Source organism: Hippopotamus amphibius, chromosome 15, assembly GCF_030028045.1.
Source record: "Hippopotamus amphibius kiboko isolate mHipAmp2 chromosome 15, mHipAmp2.hap2, whole genome shotgun sequence".
NCBI classification, from domain to species: Eukaryota; Metazoa; Chordata; class Mammalia; order Artiodactyla; family Hippopotamidae; genus Hippopotamus; species Hippopotamus amphibius.
Window position 1 is genome coordinate 28687849 of NC_080200.1, and position 23441 is coordinate 28711289.

General features: G+C 37.6%; 1 protein-coding gene across 1 annotated transcript; it reads right to left on the reverse strand.

Moving 5' to 3' along the window:
- Positions 1 to 8869: 8869 nt before the first annotated feature.
- On the reverse strand, positions 8870 to 10096 carry LOC130836114 (nuclear envelope pore membrane protein POM 121-like). The gene has a single exon (XM_057708084.1). It carries the CDS (start codon positions 10094 to 10096, stop codon positions 8870 to 8872), a length of 1227 nt encoding a protein of 408 aa, XP_057564067.1.
- Positions 10097 to 23441: the final 13345 nt, after the last annotated feature.

Consider the following 23441-nt stretch of genomic DNA (forward strand, 5'->3'; position numbering starts at 1 on the left):
AATCAATTACAAATTCTCTCAAAACAAATAAAAAATTAAAAATTTTGAGCAATAGGATAGAAGTTATAAAAAGAAACAAAATGGGGGGGGGGGGAAAAACCAAATGGAAATCATACACCTGAAAAATACATCAACTGAAATTTTGAAATCTGCTAGATGGACTCAATAGAAGTGAAGATGACAGAGAATAGAATCAATAAACTTGAAAAGAAATCAATAGAAGTTGTTCAATCTTAACAGAGACAACACAGACAAAAAAAGACAGACCCTCAGAGACTTGAGGGACTATAAAAAGAGGTCTAGAATTTATATCATCAGAGCCCCAGAAGCAGAGTACAAAGTGTGGAACAAGTATCAGAAGAAATAATGATTGAAAATGTCCCAAATTTGTCAAAGTTCATAAATTAGATTCAAAAAGCTGGAACAAGTATCAGAAGAAATAATGATTGAAAATGTCCCAAATTTGTCAAAGTACATAAATTAGATTCAAAAAGCTAAGCCAATCCAAAAAAAAAAAAAATTAAAAACAACAAAAATTCCATACCAAGACACAGCATAAATAAAATTCTGAAAACTAACAAAGAAAAAGTTTTCAAATGGTCAGAGAGAAACAAGATATTGCACAAAAAGGAATGTAAATTTGAGTAACAACAAATTTCTCATCTAAAACAATGAAGGAAGGCCAAAAAAAGTGGCACAAATTTTTCAAGTGCTGAGAGAAACTCAATGGTGAAAAATTGAAAACTTCTCTTCTAAAATCAGAAACAAGACAATGATGCCCACTCTTGCCACTTCTACTTAACATAATATTGAAGTCCTAGCCACAGCAATCAGACAGGAAAAAGAAATAAAAGGCATTCAAACTGGAAGGGAAGAAGTAAAACAGTCACTGTTTGCAGATGACATGATACTGTATATAGAAAACCCTAAAGTCATCAGCAAAAAACTATCAGAACTAAAAAATAAATTCAGCAAAGTTGCAGGTTACAAGATTAATACACAGAAATCTGTTGCTTTTCTATACAATAATGAACTATCACAAAGAGAAATCAAGAAAACAACCCCAATTACAATTGTATCAAAAAGAATAAAATACATAGGAATTAACTTATCCAAGGAGATGAAAGACCTATACTTGTAAAACTAAAAAACACTGATGAAGGAAATTGAAGATGATACAAATAAGTGGAAAGATATCCATGTTCATAGATTGGAGGAATCAATATTGTTGAAATGGCCACATTACCCAAAGCAATTTACAGATTTACTGCAATCCCTATAAAATACTCATGATATTTTTCACAGAACTAGGAAGTTAATCCTAAAATTTGTATGAAAAACACAAAAGACCCCAAATAGCCAAAGCAATCCTGAGGGAAAAAAAAGAAAGGAGCCAGAGGAATCACACTCCCTGACTTCAGACTATACTCCAAAGCCACAGTGATCAAAACAGCATGGCACTGGCACCAAAAGGACACAGAGATCAATGGAATAGAATAGAGAGCCCAGAAATAAACTCATGCAACTATGGCAATCAATCTACAACAAAGGAGGCAAAAATATACAATGGAAGAAGTCTCTTCAATAAGTGGTGCTAGGAAAACCAGAAAGCTACATGTAAAAGAATAAAATTAGAACATTTTCCCATATCACATACAAATGGATTAAAGACCTAAACTTAAGACCAGAAACCATAAAACTCCTAGAAGAAAACATAGATAGTACACTATTTGACACAAGTCTTAGCAGTATTTTTTTAGATCTGCCTCCTTGGGCAAGGGAAACAAAGCAAAAATAAACAAATGGAATCCAACTAAACTTAAAAGTTTTTGCACAGTGACATAACCCACAATAAAACATAGACAACCTATTGAATGGAGAAGATATTTGCAAGTGATATGTCTGATAAGGGGTAAACATCTAAAAGAACAAACAACCCAATTTTTAAAATGAGCAGAAGACCTGAATAGGCATTTTCCAAAGAAGACATACAGATGGCCAACAGGCACATGAAAAGATGCTCCACATCACTGATCATCAGGAAAATGCAAATCAAAACCACAATGAGACATCATCTTACATTTGTCACAAATTCTGTCATCAAAAGACAGCAAATACTGCTGGCAGAGATGTGGAGAATAGGGAACCCTAGTCCACTTTGGTGAGAGTTTAAATTGGTACAATCACTATGGAAAACTGTATGGAGGTTCCTCAAAAAATTAAAAATGGAACGACCATATGATCCAACAATTCCACTCCTGGGTACATATCCAAAGAAAACAAAAACACAAGTTTGAAAAGATACGTGCACCCCAATGTTCATAGCATCATTATTTTCAATAACCAAGATATGGAAGTAACCTAAGTATCCATCAACGAATGAATGGATCAGCAAAATGTGGTACACAGACACACACACACACAATGGACTATTACTCAGCCACAAAAAGAATGAAATATTGCCATCTGCAACAACATGGATGGACCTGGAGGATATGATGATTAGTGAAGTCAGACAGAGAAGGACAAATACTGTATGTTTCACTTACATGTGGAATCAAAAACATAAAACAAACAAATATAACAAAACAGAGACAGACTCATAGGTACAGTGGAAAAATTATTGGTAGAAATAGTTTGTCTCCCCAGTGGGGAGAGTGTTTGGGGGAGGGGCATAATAGGGGAAGGGAATTAAGAGGTACAAAATACTAGGTATAAAATAAATAATATAGAAGGATACCATGTACATCACAGGGAATATAACCAATACATCATAACTTTAAATAGAATATAATCTAAAAAATATTGAATCACATTGTACACTTGAAACTAATATAGCATTATAAATCAACTATATTTCAATGAAAAAGACAAGTATTGTCCAGGATATGGAGAAAAGGGAATCCTATATACTCTTGGTGGGATTATAAACTGGTTCATGCACTATGGAAAACAGTATGGAGGTTCTTCAAAAAATTAAAAATAGAGCTACATCTGGGTATATACTCAAAGGAAATGAAAAGATTCAAAGAGACATCTGCACTCCCATGTTTACTGCAGCATTATTCACAATAGCCAAGAAATGGAAACAATCTAAGTTCCCATCACAGATAAGGACAGGCACTAAGGAAGATGTGGTGTATATACAATGGAATATTTTTTAGCCATGAAAAAGAAGGACATCCTGCCCTTTGCAACAACATGATGGACCTTGGGGACATTATGCTAAGTAATAAGTCAGACAGAGAAAGACAAATACTGTATGATATCACTAATATGTGTAATCTAAAAAGGCCAAACTCATAAAACCAGAGACCAAAATGGTGGTTACCAGGAGGTAAGGGATGGTAGGATAGGAGAGATGCTGTTTAAAGGTACAAATTTGAAACAAGAAGTTAGTAACTCTTAGAACTGCAACTGACATTTGCAAACAAATCAACAAAGGATTAATCTTTAAAATATATAAGTAGTTCATGCAGCTTAATATCAAAAATAACAACCCAATCAAAATAATAGGCAGAAGACCTAAATAGGCATTTTTCCAAAGAAGACATACAGATGGCAAAGGGGCACATGAAAAGCTGCTCAACATCACTAATTATTAGAGAAATGCAAATCAAAACTACAATGAGGTATCACCTCACATCATCAGAAAATCTACAAACAGTAAATGCTGGAGAGGGTGTGGAGAAAAGGGAACGCTCTTGCACCACTGGTGGGAATGTAAGTTCACACAGCCACTATGGGGAACAGTATGGAGGTTCGTTAATAAAACTAAAAATAGAATTACCATATGACCCAGCAATCCCACTACGGGGCATATACCCAGAGAAAACCATAATTCATAAAGGCACACGTACCACAATGTTCATTGCCACACTATTTACAACAGCCAGGTCATGGAAGCAACCTAAATACCCATCAACAGACGAATGGATAAAGAAGATGTGGTACATATATACAATGGAATGTTACTCAGCCATAAAAGGAATGAAATTGGGATATCTGTAGAGACATGGATGGACTCAGAGACTGTCATACAGAGTGAAGTGAGTCAGAAAGAGAAAAACAAATATCTTATATTGCATATATGCAGAATCTAGAAAAATGGTACAGCTCAATGAGTATGCAAGGCAGGAATGGAGACAAAGATGTAGAGAACAAACATATGGACACCAAGGGGGGAAAGCAGGGGTGGGGGTTTGGGGTGGGATGAACTGGGAGATTGGGATTGCCATATATACATTACTAATAAGAAAAAAAATCTCAAATTGTACACTTTAAATATATGCAGTTTCTTGTATGTCAATTATATCTCAATAAAATTCTTAAAAAAAAAGAATTCTAATGCATGGTATAGGCGAATACAGACAACAATATTGTGTTACTGTCATCAAACTTGACAAGAGACCAGATCTTAATTATCCAACCACTAAAAAGAAATGATAGTTATGTGACATGATAGAGGGGCCAATTACCACTACAATGGCAATCATATTACCATATATATAAATGTATCAAATTGACATTAAATTTATACCTTAAATTTACATAATGTTACGTCAAATATGTCAGTTAAAAATTTTTTAGAGAAAAGCCTTAAATCCATAGCCTAGTCTTTTGACTTAAGAAATAGTAAAAGAAGAGCAAACTAAACCCAAAGGAAGAAGAAAGAATACAATAATGAAGATTAGAGCCTAAATTAAAGAAATAGAAAATAGCAAAATAGAGAAAATTAAAACCACAAAAATTTACTCTTTTTAAAAAATCAACACAATGGATCAATCTTTAGCCACACTGACCAAAAAGAGAGTAAGAGAAAGAATGAGAGGCAGAGATAAACCGAGAAGACAGTGGTGAACAAACTTAGGAACAGAAGAAAGGATATCATCTCCTACCTTAGAGATATTAAAACTATAAGAAAATACCACAATTTCTTGCCAATAAGTTATACAGCTTAGATGTAGTCGGCAAAGTCCCCAGAAAGCCACCAGTTATTGAAACTGACTCAAGAAGAATTAGAAAACCTTAGGCCTAAAACAAGAGATTGAATTATTAATTGAAAATACTCCCATAAATAAAAACCCAGGCCCAACTGCCTTCATTGGTGAATCCTTCCAAACATTTTAAGAATAAACCATACCAATCCTTCTACAAATCTTTCCATAAGTAGAGGAGGGAAGTCTTCCTAATTCACTCTACATGGGCAGTATTAACCTAATATCAAAACCAGACAAAGGCATCACAAGAAAAGCAAGCTTTAGACTAGCATTGCTCATGAAAACATACACAAAAATACTCAAAGAAATGTAAGCAAACTTTATACCACAAAGAGTGAGTTTCACTTTGCAAATTAAAATCAACCAGGTTGTTGGAGGAACCCAAAATGGAATGCAGACTATGACAAATTAATCTAACTGTGGTACAAATGGATCATATAACCTCACTGCAGCATTGCTGAAAGGAGCTAAACCAAGTCACTTTTAAAAGCAGTGTTTGCCTGGATGTTGGAAGGCTAAACACAGAAAGAATTGTACACAAACACTTTGGTAAGTTGCTCACAGAGTTGGCAAGTGTGAAATATGTGCAATTCTAGGTTGAACAAATAATTAAATATATTGTAGGTAATGAGACCAGGTTTATCTAGAGAAACTGTTGAAGAAGTTACAGATAAGCAAAGAGGAACATTTCTAAAATGAACCCTGGTTCTGTACTACATTAGAGTCTAGGATATCAGTATGAACTCACTCACACACAAATGTGTACACACACCCAGAAGTGTAGAGAAATACAGAAGTATATGTAAGTGTGTATCAGTGGGAACATTTATCTCCAGTTCTGTCTTCTGAGAGCATCTAGAAGAAAAGCCTCCCTAGTAGCCATGAGCACACCTGAATGACCAGATTTTGTTTTTTAAATTCCTTCTCCAATAAAAGGAACCAAACCTTCTTGGAAAGGGAGTTGACTCCAGAACTAGGGCAGGTAAAATACAAGATAATCCTGGAACATGTTATGGAGCTGGAAGGTAAAGAAATCCTTGGGAAAAGTGGGGAGGGAGACGCAGACATGTTAAAAAGACTCAGGAGCTAATCTGAAAGAACTCATAATGGTCAAATCTGGAACAATTTGAGCAACAACATTAACAGTGATAACGTTAGACATAGCACAAATAATAAAATAAATATTGATGAGTCCATACAGATATAAATGACTGAATCAATAAATAAATCAATGCAGAGAACTCTTCCTTAGAGTAGAATTCTAATTAAATGTATAAGAACAAGAGAGGTAGGAAATCACTATTAGAACACCACAATGACATTTGCTGCAGGCAAGCTCCCCTGATAATGGCAAAATAAGTGGTGAAAGTTTAAGGATAAACAGGACTTTTGTGTAGCATCAAAGTATGACCCACTTAAATACGTATTACATACATATTTTCAGTGGAGAACACTGGCACACACCACTTCAATCAGGTGATCAAACTTAACCTTTCCCATGTGCTGGGAAGGATACATCGCCTCTGTGGGATTTTTTCTTAAAAATCCATAACCTCAATGTACTCATGAGAAAACAGCAGACTAGTACAAACTGAGGAAAATTCTACAAAATACCTAACTCGTTCTCTTCAAATGTGTCAAGGTCACAGAAGATATTAAGATAGAGAAATGGTCACAGTTTGGAGGAGGCCAAAGAAACATGATAACTAAATGAAATGTGGGATTCTGGATTGATACAGGTATAGGGAGAAAATTTTACTGGAAAAGTGGGGAAATCCAATTAAAGTCTGAAGTTTAGCTAACAGCATTGTAACGATGTTAATTACCTGGTTTCAATAACTGTTCTGTAACATGTTAACCTTAGGAGAAGCTAGATGAAGACTAGTTGGGGATTCTCTGTACTCTCCTGTAAGTCTAAAACTATACCAAACTTAAAATTTTTTAAAAGACTAAAGTTGTCACAAGTCATTTCCTAACATACATACACTAGGCATGATCCAGCCCCTAGTGAGGTCAGGTGGGCAGGTGACAAGCAGAAAGGGAGAAGGCAAGCGCCTTTTCAAAAAACAGAAATCAGGACTCAGCATCTAGAGGTATAAAGCAGTTCCAGCTTTCCCAGCTGGGCCACAGAAAACCTAGAGAGTCTGGCCACTCATACAAGTCAATTCTTCCTCCACTGTTAACTCAAAAAGCAAAGACAGGAATATTTGATAAATTAGCAAAAAGTTATATATGTATTCAATACATATTATATGTAATGTAATGTATCCAATCTACAGATGAATGGATAAAGATGTGGTACATATATACAATGGAATATCACTTAGCCATAAAAAAGGAATGAAACTGGGTCATTTGTAGAGATGTGGATGGACCTAGAGACTGTTATACAGAGTGAAGTAAGTCAGAAAGTGAAAAACAAGTATCGTATATTAATGCATATATGTAGAATCTAGAAAAATGGTACAGATGAACCTGTTTGCAAGGCAAACAGAGACAGACATAGAGAAGAAACATAGGGACACCAAAGGGGGAAGAGGAAGTGGAATGAACTGGGGGACTGGCATTGACATATATACACAAATATGTAAAATAGATAACTAATGAGAATCTGCTGTATAGCACAGGGAACTCTACTTAGTGCTCTGTGGTGACCTAAATGGGAAGGAAATCCAAAAAAGAGGGGATATATGTATACACATAGCTGGTTCACTTCGCTGTACAGTAGAAACTAATACAACATCGTAAAGCAACTATACCCCAATTAAAATAAATAATAAATAAATAGCAATAAATATGTGAATAAATAATAAATGTTACAATATTATAATTCTAATAAAATAAAAGTGCAACATCTAAAAATATACATATTCTATACATAATGTAGTAAGCATATATGTATATGTTATAAACATATATGTAATATGCATTGTTATACATATTACATGAGTATATAATATACATGTAATATTATATATTATAAAATTTAATTATGCACTAATACATACATATATACATATTATACATATATACATATTATACATACGTAATATATAATGTATATGTACTATGTATTCTTATGTTACATTATATATAATATATACAAATAATATACGCATAATATATATTACATTATATACGATTGTATGTAAATATATATGACACATAAATATATGTGACTATATGTATAACATATATGACTTTGTTCATCAACTGAGTGTTCATGTGGTACCCAATGTTCAGAGAGAGAGAGAATATATAGATTGTAAGAAAGATGGACCAGGAACCCATTAAGAAAATGGGGAAGGTGGGAAGAGGCAAGTATAGCAGCAGTGGGTGTCCTACTTGCTCCTGCCTGGAAGAAAACCGGTCCAAAACTTCCCTCTTCTGATGCAAGGATCCTGACCACTGGGGTAGGCCAGACTAACAACCTCTGGCCGTCCAACTTCTAGGGACACATCTGACAGAAAGACAATGAGATTGGACCCTGCCTCTCTGGAGAGAACTGACTTGGTGGGGGATGGGCCCACAGGAGCAGCACCCTGGGCTCCCCCAAGAGCAAAGCTGTTCTCTGGTGGTGTGCTGCCATGCTCCTCTGAGGGACCCCTGAGAGGCCAAGCAGCAAAGTACCCGGGAACAGACCCTGGGGGGCCAGGGAAAAGAAACCAATGTTTTTTAAGCCAGGTGGAGCAAGACGAACAGGGAAAACCAAGACAGCCCACAGAGGTGGCTACTCCAGCCAACTATGGGAAGGCCACTGAGCCCGGGGAGTTCTACGTCTTCCAGAAGCTCCTCAGCTGTGAATTGGTGCTGGGGGCTGGCAGAGTGGAGAAAACAGGAAGGCTCTGCAGTCTGAGATGGCCTCAGTCTTACCCTTCCAAGACCTTGTTGATCCACTGGATCGCAGCTCTCTTCTCTAAGTCAAGGTCTTCGGCAGTGACTGGATAACCTAGCTGAGGGGGTGAGGGCAGGATCGGTGGGCCGTTTCGCCTCGAGGGCAGCAGCAGAGGAATCTTGCGTTTCCGGGGCCTGGTACTGTCAGATGGCTGTGAGCAATTTAAGATTTGTTTCTGCCCTAAGGGGCCATCTGCAGCCTTTTCGTTCTTGATCTTCTGTGATTCCACTGAGGCTGAAGGGCTAGACTGATGGCCTTCCTCGCTGGCTTTCTTTGAGAGCACACGAGGCTGTGATGAGCCTGGGCCCTGGAGCCCTGCTGCGCCTAGATCGCTCCTCTGCAGCTCTGGGAAACCTCTAGTGGAGCTGTATGAACTGGTGATGGCGTTTCGTTTGCTGCATGAGCTCGAAAAGGAGGTCTGGGATTTCCTAACCAGGGTATCTTCTGAGCTCTTGGAAGAGAAGTCTCTCTTCAGAGGCCCAGGCCTGGGCACAAAGGAAGAGAAGACCCCGTTGACCATCAGACGTCTAAACGCGGACTGCGGTTTCTCATCGGGGTTCGAGCCTCTTTGTTCGTCCTGACTCTCGGGGGCTGAGTGCTCTTTCTTTTGCTTCTCTAGCCCTTTCTTGCTGTCAGCCAGGGCTGTCAGGTCCTTCTCTTCCTTGGCTCTCAGTTGACCGCTCTCTTCAAGGGCCCTCACCAGGATCTCCTTTACACAAAGGTTTGGGAGGTGAACAGACAGGTAAGACCACATACAGACGACTGACTGCTTCAGAGCCAAACGGAGCATCAGTTTGCCCTTAGCAGATACCATCTTCAACATCACTTTAGTGCAGAACGTCTTGGAGCTGCAAGCAGACAGCAGTGGCTTCTGATGGCCACTCAAGGGCACCGAGGAAAAGACCCCCAGAAATAGACACCGGGGTTGCTGGATTGGATATTGCCGCCGATGGACTACGAGAAACCACCGACGGTGCCGACGACGACGACGACGACGACGACGGGGTGAAGCCACAAGATCCTGGTACGACAGCCTGCGAGCCAAGTCCAGCGTTGGGGCCGCCGAGTGAACCCGGCAAGCAGGGGGAACATGGCGGGCAGGGTGCGCGGGCCCGAGGCGCTCGGGTCTCTCGGGCGGGTCCGCGCCCCCCAGAGCGGGGGACCGCCGGCCAGCGCGAGGCCGGCTCAGGTAACCACCCATGAGGCGCAACTGCGCACGGTCAGGTCCTCAAACGGAGTCAGTGGCTCAGAGGAGTTGTCGTTAGTTGCCGAAGGGGCCCCGCGCACAGCGCTCCCTGTCGGGTGTGCGGCCTGTGACGCAACTGTTGGAACGCGTGAGCGAAGAAAGGGGGCGCGAGGCTTGCGCGAGGGCAGGACCTCGTCTGCTTGGGGACCGCGGGCCTCGGGGCTTGGCATGTGGAGGACCGGCTCCCTGGGGCGCAGCCGCCCTCGCCAGGCCCCTGCTCCGTCGCGGGAAAGAGACGCGCGGCGTTCCCCCAACCCGACAGGCTCTGGGCTCAGCAGCGCCCACTCTATGCTGGAGCTCAGGGGTCAGCACCGGATACCTCACGGGGAAGTCGTTCAGAACCCGTGCCACCGAGATCCTGCGGGGTGGCATAGCCACCCAGGCGTCCGGGGGGAGGGGTGGGGAGCAGGAGGATAGCAGGAGGGAGCCCGCTGTACGCGGGAAGCCAGAGTGGATGCTCTCCCCGCCCCCCATCCTCTTCCCTTCCCAAAGAATCTTACTTTCCAGGGGCCCCTTCTTTGCTCCTCCTCCCCTTTTCTGGGAAGTAAGGTTTCTAAGACAGTTTATAATGACCGGAAGCCAGAACTTACAGGTAGAGAGCTGGTATCTTTTTAGGCAGCTCTGTATCCAGGAGCTATGTTATCTGGGACCTAAAACTTGAATCCTGTTTTGAAGGTCAGACTTTGCCATCACTCTAATCTTTGTGTTCTGCCTCTCAGCAGATCCTGTAGGCCTTTGTGTCATTCCTTTTCAGTAAGTCTGTGTCTATGGGATGGGAGACGTGACCTGGTAGTTCAAACTGGGACTCAGAATTTGACTCCCTCTAAGTATTCTGACTGAAGTTAATATTAGTAGTTGAAGGGTGAATATGTTAGAATATTCAGACTATTTAAGAATCTTTGATGCTTTAGTAATTACCCCATTTCTTTGGTTTGATTGTTTTCTGTTTTGTTTTGAAATCTTTTTTGCCTTAGTTTGGCTTCTTATCACTTAGTGGATGACCCACAACTTTTTACTGGACTAGGTAGTTTTTCAAAGGAGTTATTCCAGCCAATGCTGCTTTCAGCAAGCAGAGGAGGGAAGCATGATTTTATGGAACCAGCATCCAAAGTGCTATACTTTAAGTGTTCTAGTTGGGGGGGGGGAGTTGAGTAGGGGAGGGAATACGGGGATATGTGTATAAATACAGATGATTGATCTTGGTGTACCTCAAAAACTGGTACAAGAGTGTAAAGCAATTATATTCCAATAAAAATAAAATAAAATAAAATCCAGGAGTTTGACTTTCATTTTTATGCAAAAAGATTTTAACAATATTGACTTAGCCTCCCAGTGTTTTATCTGCCTGCTGTGCTTCAAAGCCCTTTTTAAAATGAAATGAGAGAAATTCATGATTGGGTGGATGTACTACCACAATATGAATGGAATTACTCCAGGTATTTGAAGGTATTCCATTTCCCAGTTAAAGAAATAAATCTTAATTATAGACACATTACAATTTGTTATCCAACAAATATCATCTTAAGAAATTTTTTCAACCATTAATTTTTTTTGAACCCACATCCCCTGCATTGCAGGATGGATTCCTTTTTTTTTTTTAAATATACCGCATATACTTAAAGTATACAATTTGATATTTTTTTCTTATTAGTAATGTATACATGGCAATCCCAATCTCCCAATTCATTTCCCCCCAACCCTCCCTGCTTTCCCCGCTTGGTGTCCATATCTTTGTCCTCTACATCTGTGTCTCTATTTCTGCCTTGCAAACTGGTTGATTTGTACCATTTTTCTATATTCCGCATATATGTATTAATACACGATATTTGTTTTTCTCTTTATGATTCACTTCACTCTGTGTGACAGTCTCTAGGTCCATCTATGTCTCTACAAATTCAACCATTAATTAAAAAAAATTTTTTTTTCTATTTACTTATTTATTGACTACATTGGGTCTTCATTGCTGTGCATGGGCTTCAGTAGTTGTGGCAGGAGGGCTCAATAGTTGTGGCTCACAGGCTCTAGAGTGTAGGGTCAGTAGTTGTGGCACATGGGCTTAGTTGCTCCACAGCACATGGGATCTTCCCGGACCAGGGCTCGAACCAGTGTTCCCTGCATTGGCAGGTGGATTCTTAAACACTGCACCACCAGGGAAGCCCTCAACCATTAATTTTTAAAACAACTTCATTGAGGTATAATTTACTTACTATAAAATTCACCTGTAGTAAGATTACACTTCAAGAATCTTTAGTAATTTTACAAAGTGTGTAACTTTCACCAATATCTAATTTTATAACCTTTCCATTAACCCCAAAAGAAAACTCATGCCTATTTGCAGTTGCTCCCCATTCCCACTCACAGGCCTGGGCAACCACTAATATACTTTTTGTCTCATTTGCCTCTTCTGGACACCTTTCACATAAATGGACTCTGATAATATATGGTCTCATGTCTAGTTTCACTTAACATGTTTTTGAGGTTCATCTGCATAGTATCGTGTATTAGTAATTCTTTTTTGTTGCTGTTGTTAAACAACAGAAATTTATTTTCTCACAATTTTGAGATCAAGTTGTCAACAGTTGGTATCTCCTGAAGCCTCTCTCCTTGGCTTGTAGATGGCCTGTGTCTTTTCTCCCTGTGTCTTCACATGGTCTTTCTTTTCTCTGTGTGTGCATGTCCTGATCTCCTTTTTTTAATAAGGACACAAGTCATGTTGGGCTAGGGTCCACTCCCAATGACCTCATTCAAACTTAATTACCTCTTTAAAGACTCTGTATCCAAATACAGTCACGTTCTGAGATACTAGGGCTTAGTACTTCAACATATGTATTTTGCAAGGATACGATTTAACCCATAACACTCCACTCTCCATGCCTCCAAAATTCAAGTACTCACATGCAAAATATATTTGCCCCATTCCAACAGCCACGAAAGTCTTAACCCATTCCAGCATCAACTCTTAAGTTTAAAACTTCATCTAAATAGCTTCTAAATCAGATATGAGTGAGACTAGAAATGTGATTCATCCTGAGGCAAAAGTCCTCTCCAACAATGAACCTATGAAACCCAACAAGTTATCTGCTTCCAAAATACAATTGTGGGACAGGTATAGGATAGACACTCCCATTCCAAAAGAGAGAAATTGGAAAGAAGAAGGCTGACAGGTCCTAACAAGGCCACAACCTAGCAAGGCAAGTTCCATTAGATTTTTAATTTATTCAAAGATTTAGTTTATTATATCAACATCAGTACTAAAACTCACATCTTTTACTCTCCAGTCTGCAATATTTCTACAGCACACATTTACAGACATTAACATATGTGGCTAATTCTAAGAAACTTTTCTGGACAATTCCATTAGATTTTAAAGCTTGAGAATGAAATCCTCTTTGGCTCAATGCTCTGTCCTCTAGATCAACAAGGGTGGTGGCTCTGCCTTCTCCCTGAATTTTGTCCCCAAACCCTCTGGAACCAGGACTGAGGAAATAATGCCGCTGCCTGAGCCTGTGCCCTCTGGACCCATGGTGGAAGTAACAGCCCTCTTGACCCCTGACCCACCTTCAGAATCATTCCTCCCTGAACTCAAAAGATGATGCATGTTTGCATCCAGACAGCTGTATTATCTATTTCTGACAGCCTTCCTTCATTTCATTCCACCTCTGTCTTCTTCAGCCCGAGCTGACAGTGCTTCTACTGAGATCCATGTCACACGCCCATAATCTCTTTAGTAAAGACTTCCCGGTCACATCTTTGGTGTTCTCTCCTGAGCACACTTTCTCATTTTTTGCAATATGAATAAGCTGAGAATTTTCAGTCTTCAAGTTCTAGTTCCTTTTTGCATGATAATTTATTTTTCAGTTGTCTCACTTTATATAAGCAGCAAGGAGAAACCAGGTCACACCTTCAACATTTTGCTTCGAAATATCCTCAGTTAAATATCCAAGTTCATTACTGACAACTTTTACTTTCCACAAAACACTAGAACACAATTTGGTCAAGTTCTCTGCCACTTTGTAACAAGGACTGCTTTTCCTTCATTTCCAATGACAGATTCCTCATATCTATCTGAGACTTCCCCAGAAGCACCTTTAACATTCATATTTGTATCAACATTCAGTTCATGATGAAATATATATGAACCTATATATATAGCATATATATGAGCAGATAGAGTAATAGAAGCTTTCTTTACAGTTCTCTTTTTCCGAGCTCTCAGAATAATCACCTTTAATGACTATATTTAGTCTCTTCAAGACAGTCTAGGCTTTTCTAACATGCACCTCAAAACTCTTCCGGCCTCTACCCATTACCTAGTTCCAAAGCCACTTCCACATTCTCAGATATTTATTACAGTAGGATCCAACTTCCTGGTACCAAAATCTGTTAGAGCTGCCATAACAAAGTACCTCAGAATGGGTGGCTTAAACAACAGAAATTTATTTTCTCATAATTCAGGAGCCTAGAACATCTGAGATCAAGGTGTCGGGCAGGTTCTTCTGAGGCCTATTTCCTTGGCTTCTCCCTGTGTCTTCACATGGTCTTCTTTTCATCTTTATTATTCTTTTTTGGCTGAAAAATATTGCATTGTATATGTATATCACACTTGTTAATCCATTCATCTGTTGGTGGACACTTGAGTTGTTTCCATTTTTTGCCTGTTGTAAACAATGCTGCTGTGAATATTTGCGTACAAGTCTTTGTGTGGACACTTTTTTTGGAGAGGATTGTGGGATGATATAGTAAATCTATGTTTAACATTTGAAGAAACTTCCAAACTTCTTTTAGAATGGTTACTGCATTTTAAGTTCCCACCAGCAATCTATGAAGGTTTCCATTTCACTGCATTCTCATCAACAGTTATTGTCTGTCTCCATCTGTAGCCATCTCAGTGGGAGAGGAGTGGTATTTTATTGTAGTTTTAATATCCATTTCTCTAATAATGAATGATATTAAGCATCTTTTCATGCAATGGCCATTCAGATTTCTCCTTTGGCAAAATGTCTATTCAAATATTTTGCACATTTTAAATTGGATTATTTTACTTGTTACCAAGTTTCAGTTCTCTATGAATTCTGGATACAAGTCCCTTATCAGATAAATAAGTTGCAAAAATTTCTACCAATCTATGGCTTATACTTTCACTTTATTGATGGTCTCTTTTGAAGCACAGAAGTTCTTAATTTTGATAAAGTCCAATTTATCATTTTATCACCTGTGCTTTTGGTGTTATATCCAAGAAATCTTTGCCCAACTTAAGATGTGATATTGTGATTTATAATAAGAAATATATACTTGGTCTTTGTCTTTATTCCTGGCACAGAGTTCTTGATAAGGGCACTAAGAGCATCTTTTTTTTTCCAGTGAGGTGATTGGGTGGACTCATTGGTGGTTCTAGGATGGGGACTGGTCACCAGAAAGACTAAGCCAGAATTATAAATTTGGGATTTCCACTGCCAGTTTGCCAGAGGGGAGAAAGGGGCTGGAACAATAACAATTTATCACACCTATGTGAAGCAGCCTCCATAAAACCCCAATAGTTTGGGGTTTGGAGAGGTCCCAGGTTGGTGAATACATCCAGGTACCAGGAGGGTGATGTACCACAACTCCACAGGGACAGAAGCTCCTGAATTTAGGACCCTTCCATACCTCACCTGATATACCTCTTCATTTGGCAGTTCATCTGTATCTTTTATTATATCCTTTATTATATAATAAACCAATAAACATAAGTACAGTTGACCTTTGGAAAACACAGGTTTGAACTGCATGGGTCCACTTATATGAAGATTTTTTAAAGTAAACACTACTACAGTACTACATGATCTGCAGTTGGTGTATGTGAAACCGTGGATACGGAGACCTAATTGTAAAGTTATACTCAGATTTTCAACTGTGCAGGGGTCACCACTCCTAACTCCCACATTGCTCGCAGTTCAGCAGTGTTTCCCTGAGTTCTGTGAGATGTTCTAGCAAATAATTGAATCTAAGAGGGAGGAAATCATGGGAACCTCTGATCTGTAGCCAGGTGGGACAGTTGTGGGTAAACTTGGGACCTATTACTTGTGATTGGCACCTGAGTGGGGGCAGTCTTCTGGAACTGAGCGCATAATCTATGGGATCTGAGATGCTATCATCAGGTAGATAGTGTCAGAATTGAGTTAAATTGTAGGACACTCAGTTGGTGTCACAGAATTGCTTGGTGTGGGGAAAACCCCCACGCATCTGGTGTCAGAAGTGTTGTGAAAATAGCAGTAGTGTGACAGTAGAGAAGGGTGAGGTTTTTCTTGTACACAGGTCTCAAAGATTTATTCTTATGTTTTTTCTAGGAATTTTATAGTTTTAGCTTCCACATGTAGGAATGTGATCCACTTTGGATTAACTTTTGTGTGTTGTGTGAGGTAAGGGTCCAAGTTCATTCTTTTGTGTGTGGCTATCCGGTTGTACAGCATCATTTATTGAAAAGACTGTCCTTTCTCCCATTGAATTGTGTTGGCACATTTGTTCAAAATCAAGTAACCATAAATGTAAGGGTTTATTTCTGTAATCTCAGTTCTGTTCCATTGGACTATGTGTCACGCCACTGTCACACTGTCTTGATTACCATAGCTTTGTAGTAAGTTTTAAAATTAGGAAATATATATTCTTCAACTGCGCTAAATTTTAAGATTGTTTTAGCCATTCTTGGGTTCCTTGCATTACCATATGAGTTTTAAGATTAGTTTGTCAATTTCAAAAAAAAAAAAAAAAAAAATGACCAGCTGGGATTTTGATAGGGATTACATGGATTTGTAGAATCAAATTGGGAAATATTGCCATCTTAACAATATTAAGTCTTCCATCCATAAACATAGGATATTTTCCTATTTATTTGGGTCTTCTTTAGTTTTTGGTACCAATTTTTGTGGTCTTCAGTGTACAAATCTTGCATATCTTTTGTTGAATGTGTTACTGCATATTTTGTTCTTTTTGCTGATAAGTGAATGAAATTGTTTTTCTTACTTTCATTTTCAGACTATTCATTGCTGTTTTAATGAAATGAAGTTAATTTTGGTATATACATCTTCTACCCTGCAACATTCTTGAACTCCTTTTTTAATTGTAGAAGCACACACACGTGCATGTGTGTATGTATGTGTCTCTTAGGGTTTTCTATATATAGGAACTTGTTCTATGTGAATAAAGACTGTTTTACTTATTGTCCAGTCTGGATGCTTTTTTTCTTCCCTAATTGCACTGGATAAAACCTCTAGTGCAATGTCAAATAGAAGTGATGAGAGTAGACTTCCTTCTCGTGTTCTTGATCTCAGGTCAAAAGTATCTAGTCTTTCACTACTAAAACTACTATGTATAATGTTTCTGGTGAGTATTTTGTAAATACTCCTTACAAATTCAGGAAATTCCCTCTATTCCTAGTTTATGAAGAATTTTATTATGAGGGGATGGTGGATTTCATGAAATGTCTTTATGCATCTTTTGTGATGATCATTTGTCCTTTATTATTATTGTGAATTATGTTCATGGAGTTTCAGATATTAAACCAACCTTGCATTCCTGGGGTAAATCCTACTTGGTCGTGACATATAATAATTTTTATATTTTGCCAGATTTGTTTTGCTTTTATTTTGTTGTTTTTGGGCATATGAAGCATATTAGTCTGTAGTTTTCTTGACTTCTTTATTTGAGTGGTATCAGGATGATTCTGGCCTCATAGAATGAGTTGAAAAGTGCTCCCTCACCCTCTATTTTCTGGAATAATCTTTAAAGGATTAATTTTATTTCTTATTTAAATTATTGAAAGAATTCACCTGTTTACCCATCTGGGCCTTTTTTATTGTGGAAAATTTTTTTAACTTTTTATTTTCAAATAATTATACATTCACAACAAAAATGTGCATACAGGGATAGTCCATGTACCAGTTTCCCCAAATGGTAATATGCATGTGTGTGTGTAGCTCTATGCAATTTTATCACATGTGTAGATTCACATAAAAAACACAGCCAAGATTCAGAACTCTATCATCAGCTCAAGTCCTTCCAATGCTACCTTTTAATAACCACATCTATGCTCACTACTTTCAGATTTTTAATTAGTATCAATATTTCTTACAAGTAGATTTAAATTTTCAGTTTCTCCTGGATTCAGTTTTGGTAAATTGTGTCTTTCTAAGAATTTTCTATTTCATCATAGGAGAATAACTTGTTGGCATGAAGTTGTTTATATACTACATCCTTAAAATCCTTTTGATTCTGTAAGGTTGGTAGTGATATTCCCTCTTTCATTTCTGACTTTATTAATTTGAGTCTTCTCTCATTTTTCTTGATTAATATGGCTAAAGCTTTGTCCATTTAAAAAATGTTATCAAAGAACTAACTTTTTGTTTTATTATTTTTCTCTACTTTATTTCCTATTTAACTTATTCCCACCACCATTCTTATTATTTCCTTCCATCTGCTTAATTTGGGTTTAGTTTCCTCTTCTTTTTCTAGTTTCTTAAGGTGGAAAGTTAGGTTATTGATTTGAGACATTTTTTCTTTTCTAATATATGTGTTTTAAGCTGTGACTTTTCTTCTCAATATGATTTTATCTGTATTTCATAAGTTTGCTTTCTTGTGTTTTTTATTTAATTCAGCTCAATTTTTAAATTTTCAATTTCCTTTGTGATTTTTTCTCATTAAAATTGTACCTTAATGTATTTGTCCCAAGACATAAAGACATATAAATTAAGTAAAATTTCTTGATCCACACTGGGGTGCATATTAGGTCACCTTCCTGTGTTTACTGCTATTTCTTTTTTCTTTTTGACATAATTTTTATACATCTTTATTGGAGTATAATTCCTTTATAGTGTTGTGTTAGTTTCTGTTGTACAGCAAAGTGAATCAGCTATATGTATACATATATCCCCATATCTCCTCCCTCCTGAGCCTCCCACCCATGCTCCCTATCCCAGCCCTCTACGTCATAATGAAGGACAGAGCTTATCTTCCTGTGTTATGCAGCAGCTTCCCACTAGCTATCTATTTTACATATATGCTAATACTACTCTCTCACTGCATCCCAGCCTCCCCATCCCCCAGTATTCTCTAGTCCATTCTCTATGTCTGCATCTTTATTCCTGTTCTGCCACTATGTTCATCAGTACCATGTTCCTAGATTCCACATATATGTGTTAGCATACAGTATTTGTTTTCCTGAATTACTGCACTCAGTATGACAGTCTCTAGGTGCATCCACCTCACCTCATTTGTAAGTAACTAAGTTTCATTCCTTTTTATGGCTGAGTAATATTCCTTTGTATATATGTACCACATCTTCTTTATCCTTTCATACATCAATGGACATTTAGGTTGTTTCCATGTCCAGGCTATTGTAAATAATGCTGCAATGAACATTATGGTACATGTATCTTTTTGAATTATGATTTTCTCAGAGTATATGCCCAGTAGTGGGATTGCTGGGTCATATGGTAGTTCTATTTTCAGCATTTTAAAGAATCTCCATACTGTTTTCCACAGTGGCTGTATCAAATTACATTCCCACCAACAGTGCAGGAGGGCTCCCTTTTCTCCACACCTTCTCCAGCATTTATTGTTTGTAGATTTTTTGATAAATGGCCATTCTGACTGGTGTGAGGTGATAACATTGTGGTTTTGATCTGCATTTCTGTACTGATTAGTGATGTTGAGCATCTTTTCATATGTTTGTGGGCCATCTGTATCTCTTCTTTGGAGAAATGTCTGTTTAGGTCTTCTGCCCACTTTTGGATGGGGTTGTTTTTTTGGATTGTGCTGCTTGTATATTTTAGAGATTAATCCTTTGTTGGTTGCTTCACTTGCAAATATTTTCTCCCATTTTGAGGGTTGCTTTTTTGTCTTCTTTATGGTTTCCTTTCCTGTGCAAAAACTTTTAAGTTTCATAGGTCCCATTTGTTGATTTTTTATTATATTTCCATTACTCAAGGAGGTGGGTCAAAAGGATCTTGTGGTTATTTATGTCATAGAGTGTTCTGTCTATGTTTCCCTCTAAGAGTTTTATAGCGTCTGGCCTTACATTTAGCTCTTTAATACATTTTGAGTTTATTTTTGTGTATTGTGTTAGGCAGTGTTTTATTTTCATTCTTTTACATGTAGCTGCCCAGTTTTCCCAGCAAAACTTATTGAAGAGGCTCTTTTCTCCATTGTATATTCTTGTCTCCTTTGTCAAAGATAAACTGACCATATGTGCATAGGTTTACCTCTGGGCTCTCTATTGTGTTCCATTGATCTATATTTCTTTTTTTGTGCCAATACCATATTGTCTTGATCACTGTAGCTTTGTATTATACTCTGAAGTCAGGGAACCATACTCCTCCAGTTCCATTTTTCCTTCTCAAGGTTCCTTTGGCCATTTGGAGTCTTTTCTGCTTTCCATATATATTGTATAATTTTTTTCTAGTTCTGTGAAAATGCTATTGATAATTTGATAGGGATTGGATTGACTCTGTAGATTGCTTTGAGTAGTAGAGTCATTTTCACAATGTTTATTCTTCCAATCCAAGAACATGGTTTATTTCTCCATTTGTTTGTATCATCTTTGATTTCTTTCATTAGTGTCTTATAGTTTTCTGCATATAGCTCTTTTGCCTCCTTATATAGGTTTATTCCTAGGTATTTTATTCTTTTTGTTGCAATGGTAAATGGGAGTGTTTCCTTAATTTCTCTTTCCGATTTTTTGTTGTTAGTGTATAGGAATGCAAGAGATTTCTGTGCATTAATTTTGTATCCTGCTACTTCTGATAATATCTTTAGAATTTTCTAAATTTGTATCATGTCATCTACAAACAATTACAGTTTTACTCCTCTTCTTTTCCAATTTGGATTCCTTTCATTTCTTTTTCTTCTCTGATTGCTGTGGCTAAAAATTCCAAAACTATGTTGAATAATAATAGTGAGAGTGGGCACCCTTGTCTTATTCCTGATCTTAGGGGAAATGCTTTCAGTTTTTCACCATTGAGGATGATATGGCTGTGGGTTTGACATATATGGCCTTTATTATTTTAGAGTAGTTTCCCTCTATGCCCGCTCTCTGGAGAGTTTTTATCATAAATGGGTGTTGAAGTTTGTCAAAACCTTTTTCTGCATCTATTAAGATGATCATATGGTTTTTATCATTCAATTTGTTAATATGGTGTATCACATTGATTGATTTGCATATATTGAAGAATCCTTGCATTCCTGGGATAAACCTCATTTGATCATGGTATATGATACTTTTAATGTGCTGTTGGATTCTGTTTGCTAGTATTTTCTTGAGTATTTTTGAATCTGTGTTCATCAGAGATTTGGCCTGTAATTTTCAATTTTTTTTTGGTGACATCTTAGTCTGGTTTTGGTATCAGGGTGATGGTGGCCTCATAGATTGAGTTTGGGAGTGTTCCTCCCTCTGCTATATTTTGGAAGAGTTTGAGAAGGATAGGTGTTAGCTCTTCTCTAAGTGTTTGATAGAAGTCAACTGTGAAGCCATCTGGCCCTGCGCTTTTGTTTGTTGGAAGATTTTTAATCACAGTTTCAATTTCATTACTTGTGATGAAATTTGTTTATATTTTTATTTCTTCCTGGTTCAGCCTCGGAAGTTTGTACTTTTCTAAGAATTTGTCCATTTCTTCCAGGTTGTCCACTTAATGGCGTATAGTTGTTTGTAGTAGTCTCTCATGATCCATTGCATTTCTATGGTGTCAGTTGTCACTTCTCCTTTTTCATGTCTAATTCTGTTGATTTGAGTCTTCTCCCTTTTTTTTCTTGATGAGTATGGCTAATGGTTTATCAATTTTGTTTATCTTCTCAAAGAACCAGTTTTTAGTTTTATTGATTTTTGCTATTGTTTCCTTCATTTCTTTTTCATTTATTTCTGATCTTATCTTTATGATTTCTTTCCTTCTGCTAACTTTGGGGTATTTTTGTGCTTCTTTCTCTAATTGCTTTAGATGTAAGATTAGGTTGTTTATTCCAGATTTTTCTTGTTTCTTGAGGTAGGATTGTATTGCTATGAACTTCCCTCTTAGAACTGCTTTTGCCACATCCCATAGATTTTGGGTCATTGTGTTTTCATTGTCATTTGTTTCTAAGTATTTTTTGATTTCCTCTTTGATTTCTTCCATGATCTGTTGGTTATTTAGTAGTGTGTTGTTTAGCCTCCATGTGTTTGTATTTTACAGTTTTTTTTCCCTGTAATTGATTTGTAGTCTCATGGTGGTCAGAAAAGATGCTTGATACAATTTCAAGATGTGATCTATCCTGGAGAATGTTCTGTGTTCACTTGAGAAGAAAATGTATTCTGTAGTTTTTGGATGAAATGTCCTGTAAATATCAATTAAGTCCATCTGGTCTAATGCATCATTTAGAGCTTGTGTTTCTTTATTTAATTTCTGTTTGGGTGATCTGTTCATTGGTATAAGTGGGGTGTAAAAGTCCCCTACTATTATTGTATTGATATCGATTTCCCCTTTTGTGGCTGTTAGCATTTGCCTTATGTACTGAGGTGCTCCTATGTTGGGTGCATAAATATTTACAATTGTTATATCTTCTTCTTGGATTGAGCCCTTTATCATCATGTAGTGTCCTTCTTTGTCTCTTGTAATAGTCTTTATTTTAAAGTCTATTCTGTCTGATATGAGTATTGCTAACCCAGCTTTCTTTTGATTTCTATTTGCATAAAACATTTTTTCCATCCTCTCACTTTGTCTCTTTGTGTCCCTAGCTCTGAAGTGTCTCTTGTAGACAGCATATATATAGGTCCTATTTTTGTGTCCATTCAGCAAGTCTGTGTCTTTCAGTTTGAGCATTTAATCCATTTGCATTGAAGGTAATTATCAATATGTATGTTCCTATTACCACTTTCTTAATTGTTTTGAGGTTTTGTTTGTAAGTCTTTTCCTTCTCTTGTGTTTCCTGCCTAGAGAATTTCCTTTGGCATTTGTTGTAGAGCTGCTCTGGTGGTGCTGAATTCTCTTCGTTTTGGCTTGTCTGTAAAGCCTTTAATATCTCTATCAAATCTAAATGAGATCCTTTCTGGGTAGAGTAATCTTGGTTGTAGGTTTTCCCTTTCATCACTTTAAGTATATCCTGCCACTCCCTTCTGCCCTGCAGGGTTTCTGTTGAAAGATCAGCTGTTAACCTTATGGGGATTCCCTTGTATGTAATTTGTTGCTTTTCCCTTGTGGCTTTTAATATTTTTTCTTTGTATTTAATTTTTGATAATTTGATTAATATGTGTCTCGGTGTGTTTCTCCTTGGGTTTATCCTATATGGGACACTCTGCACT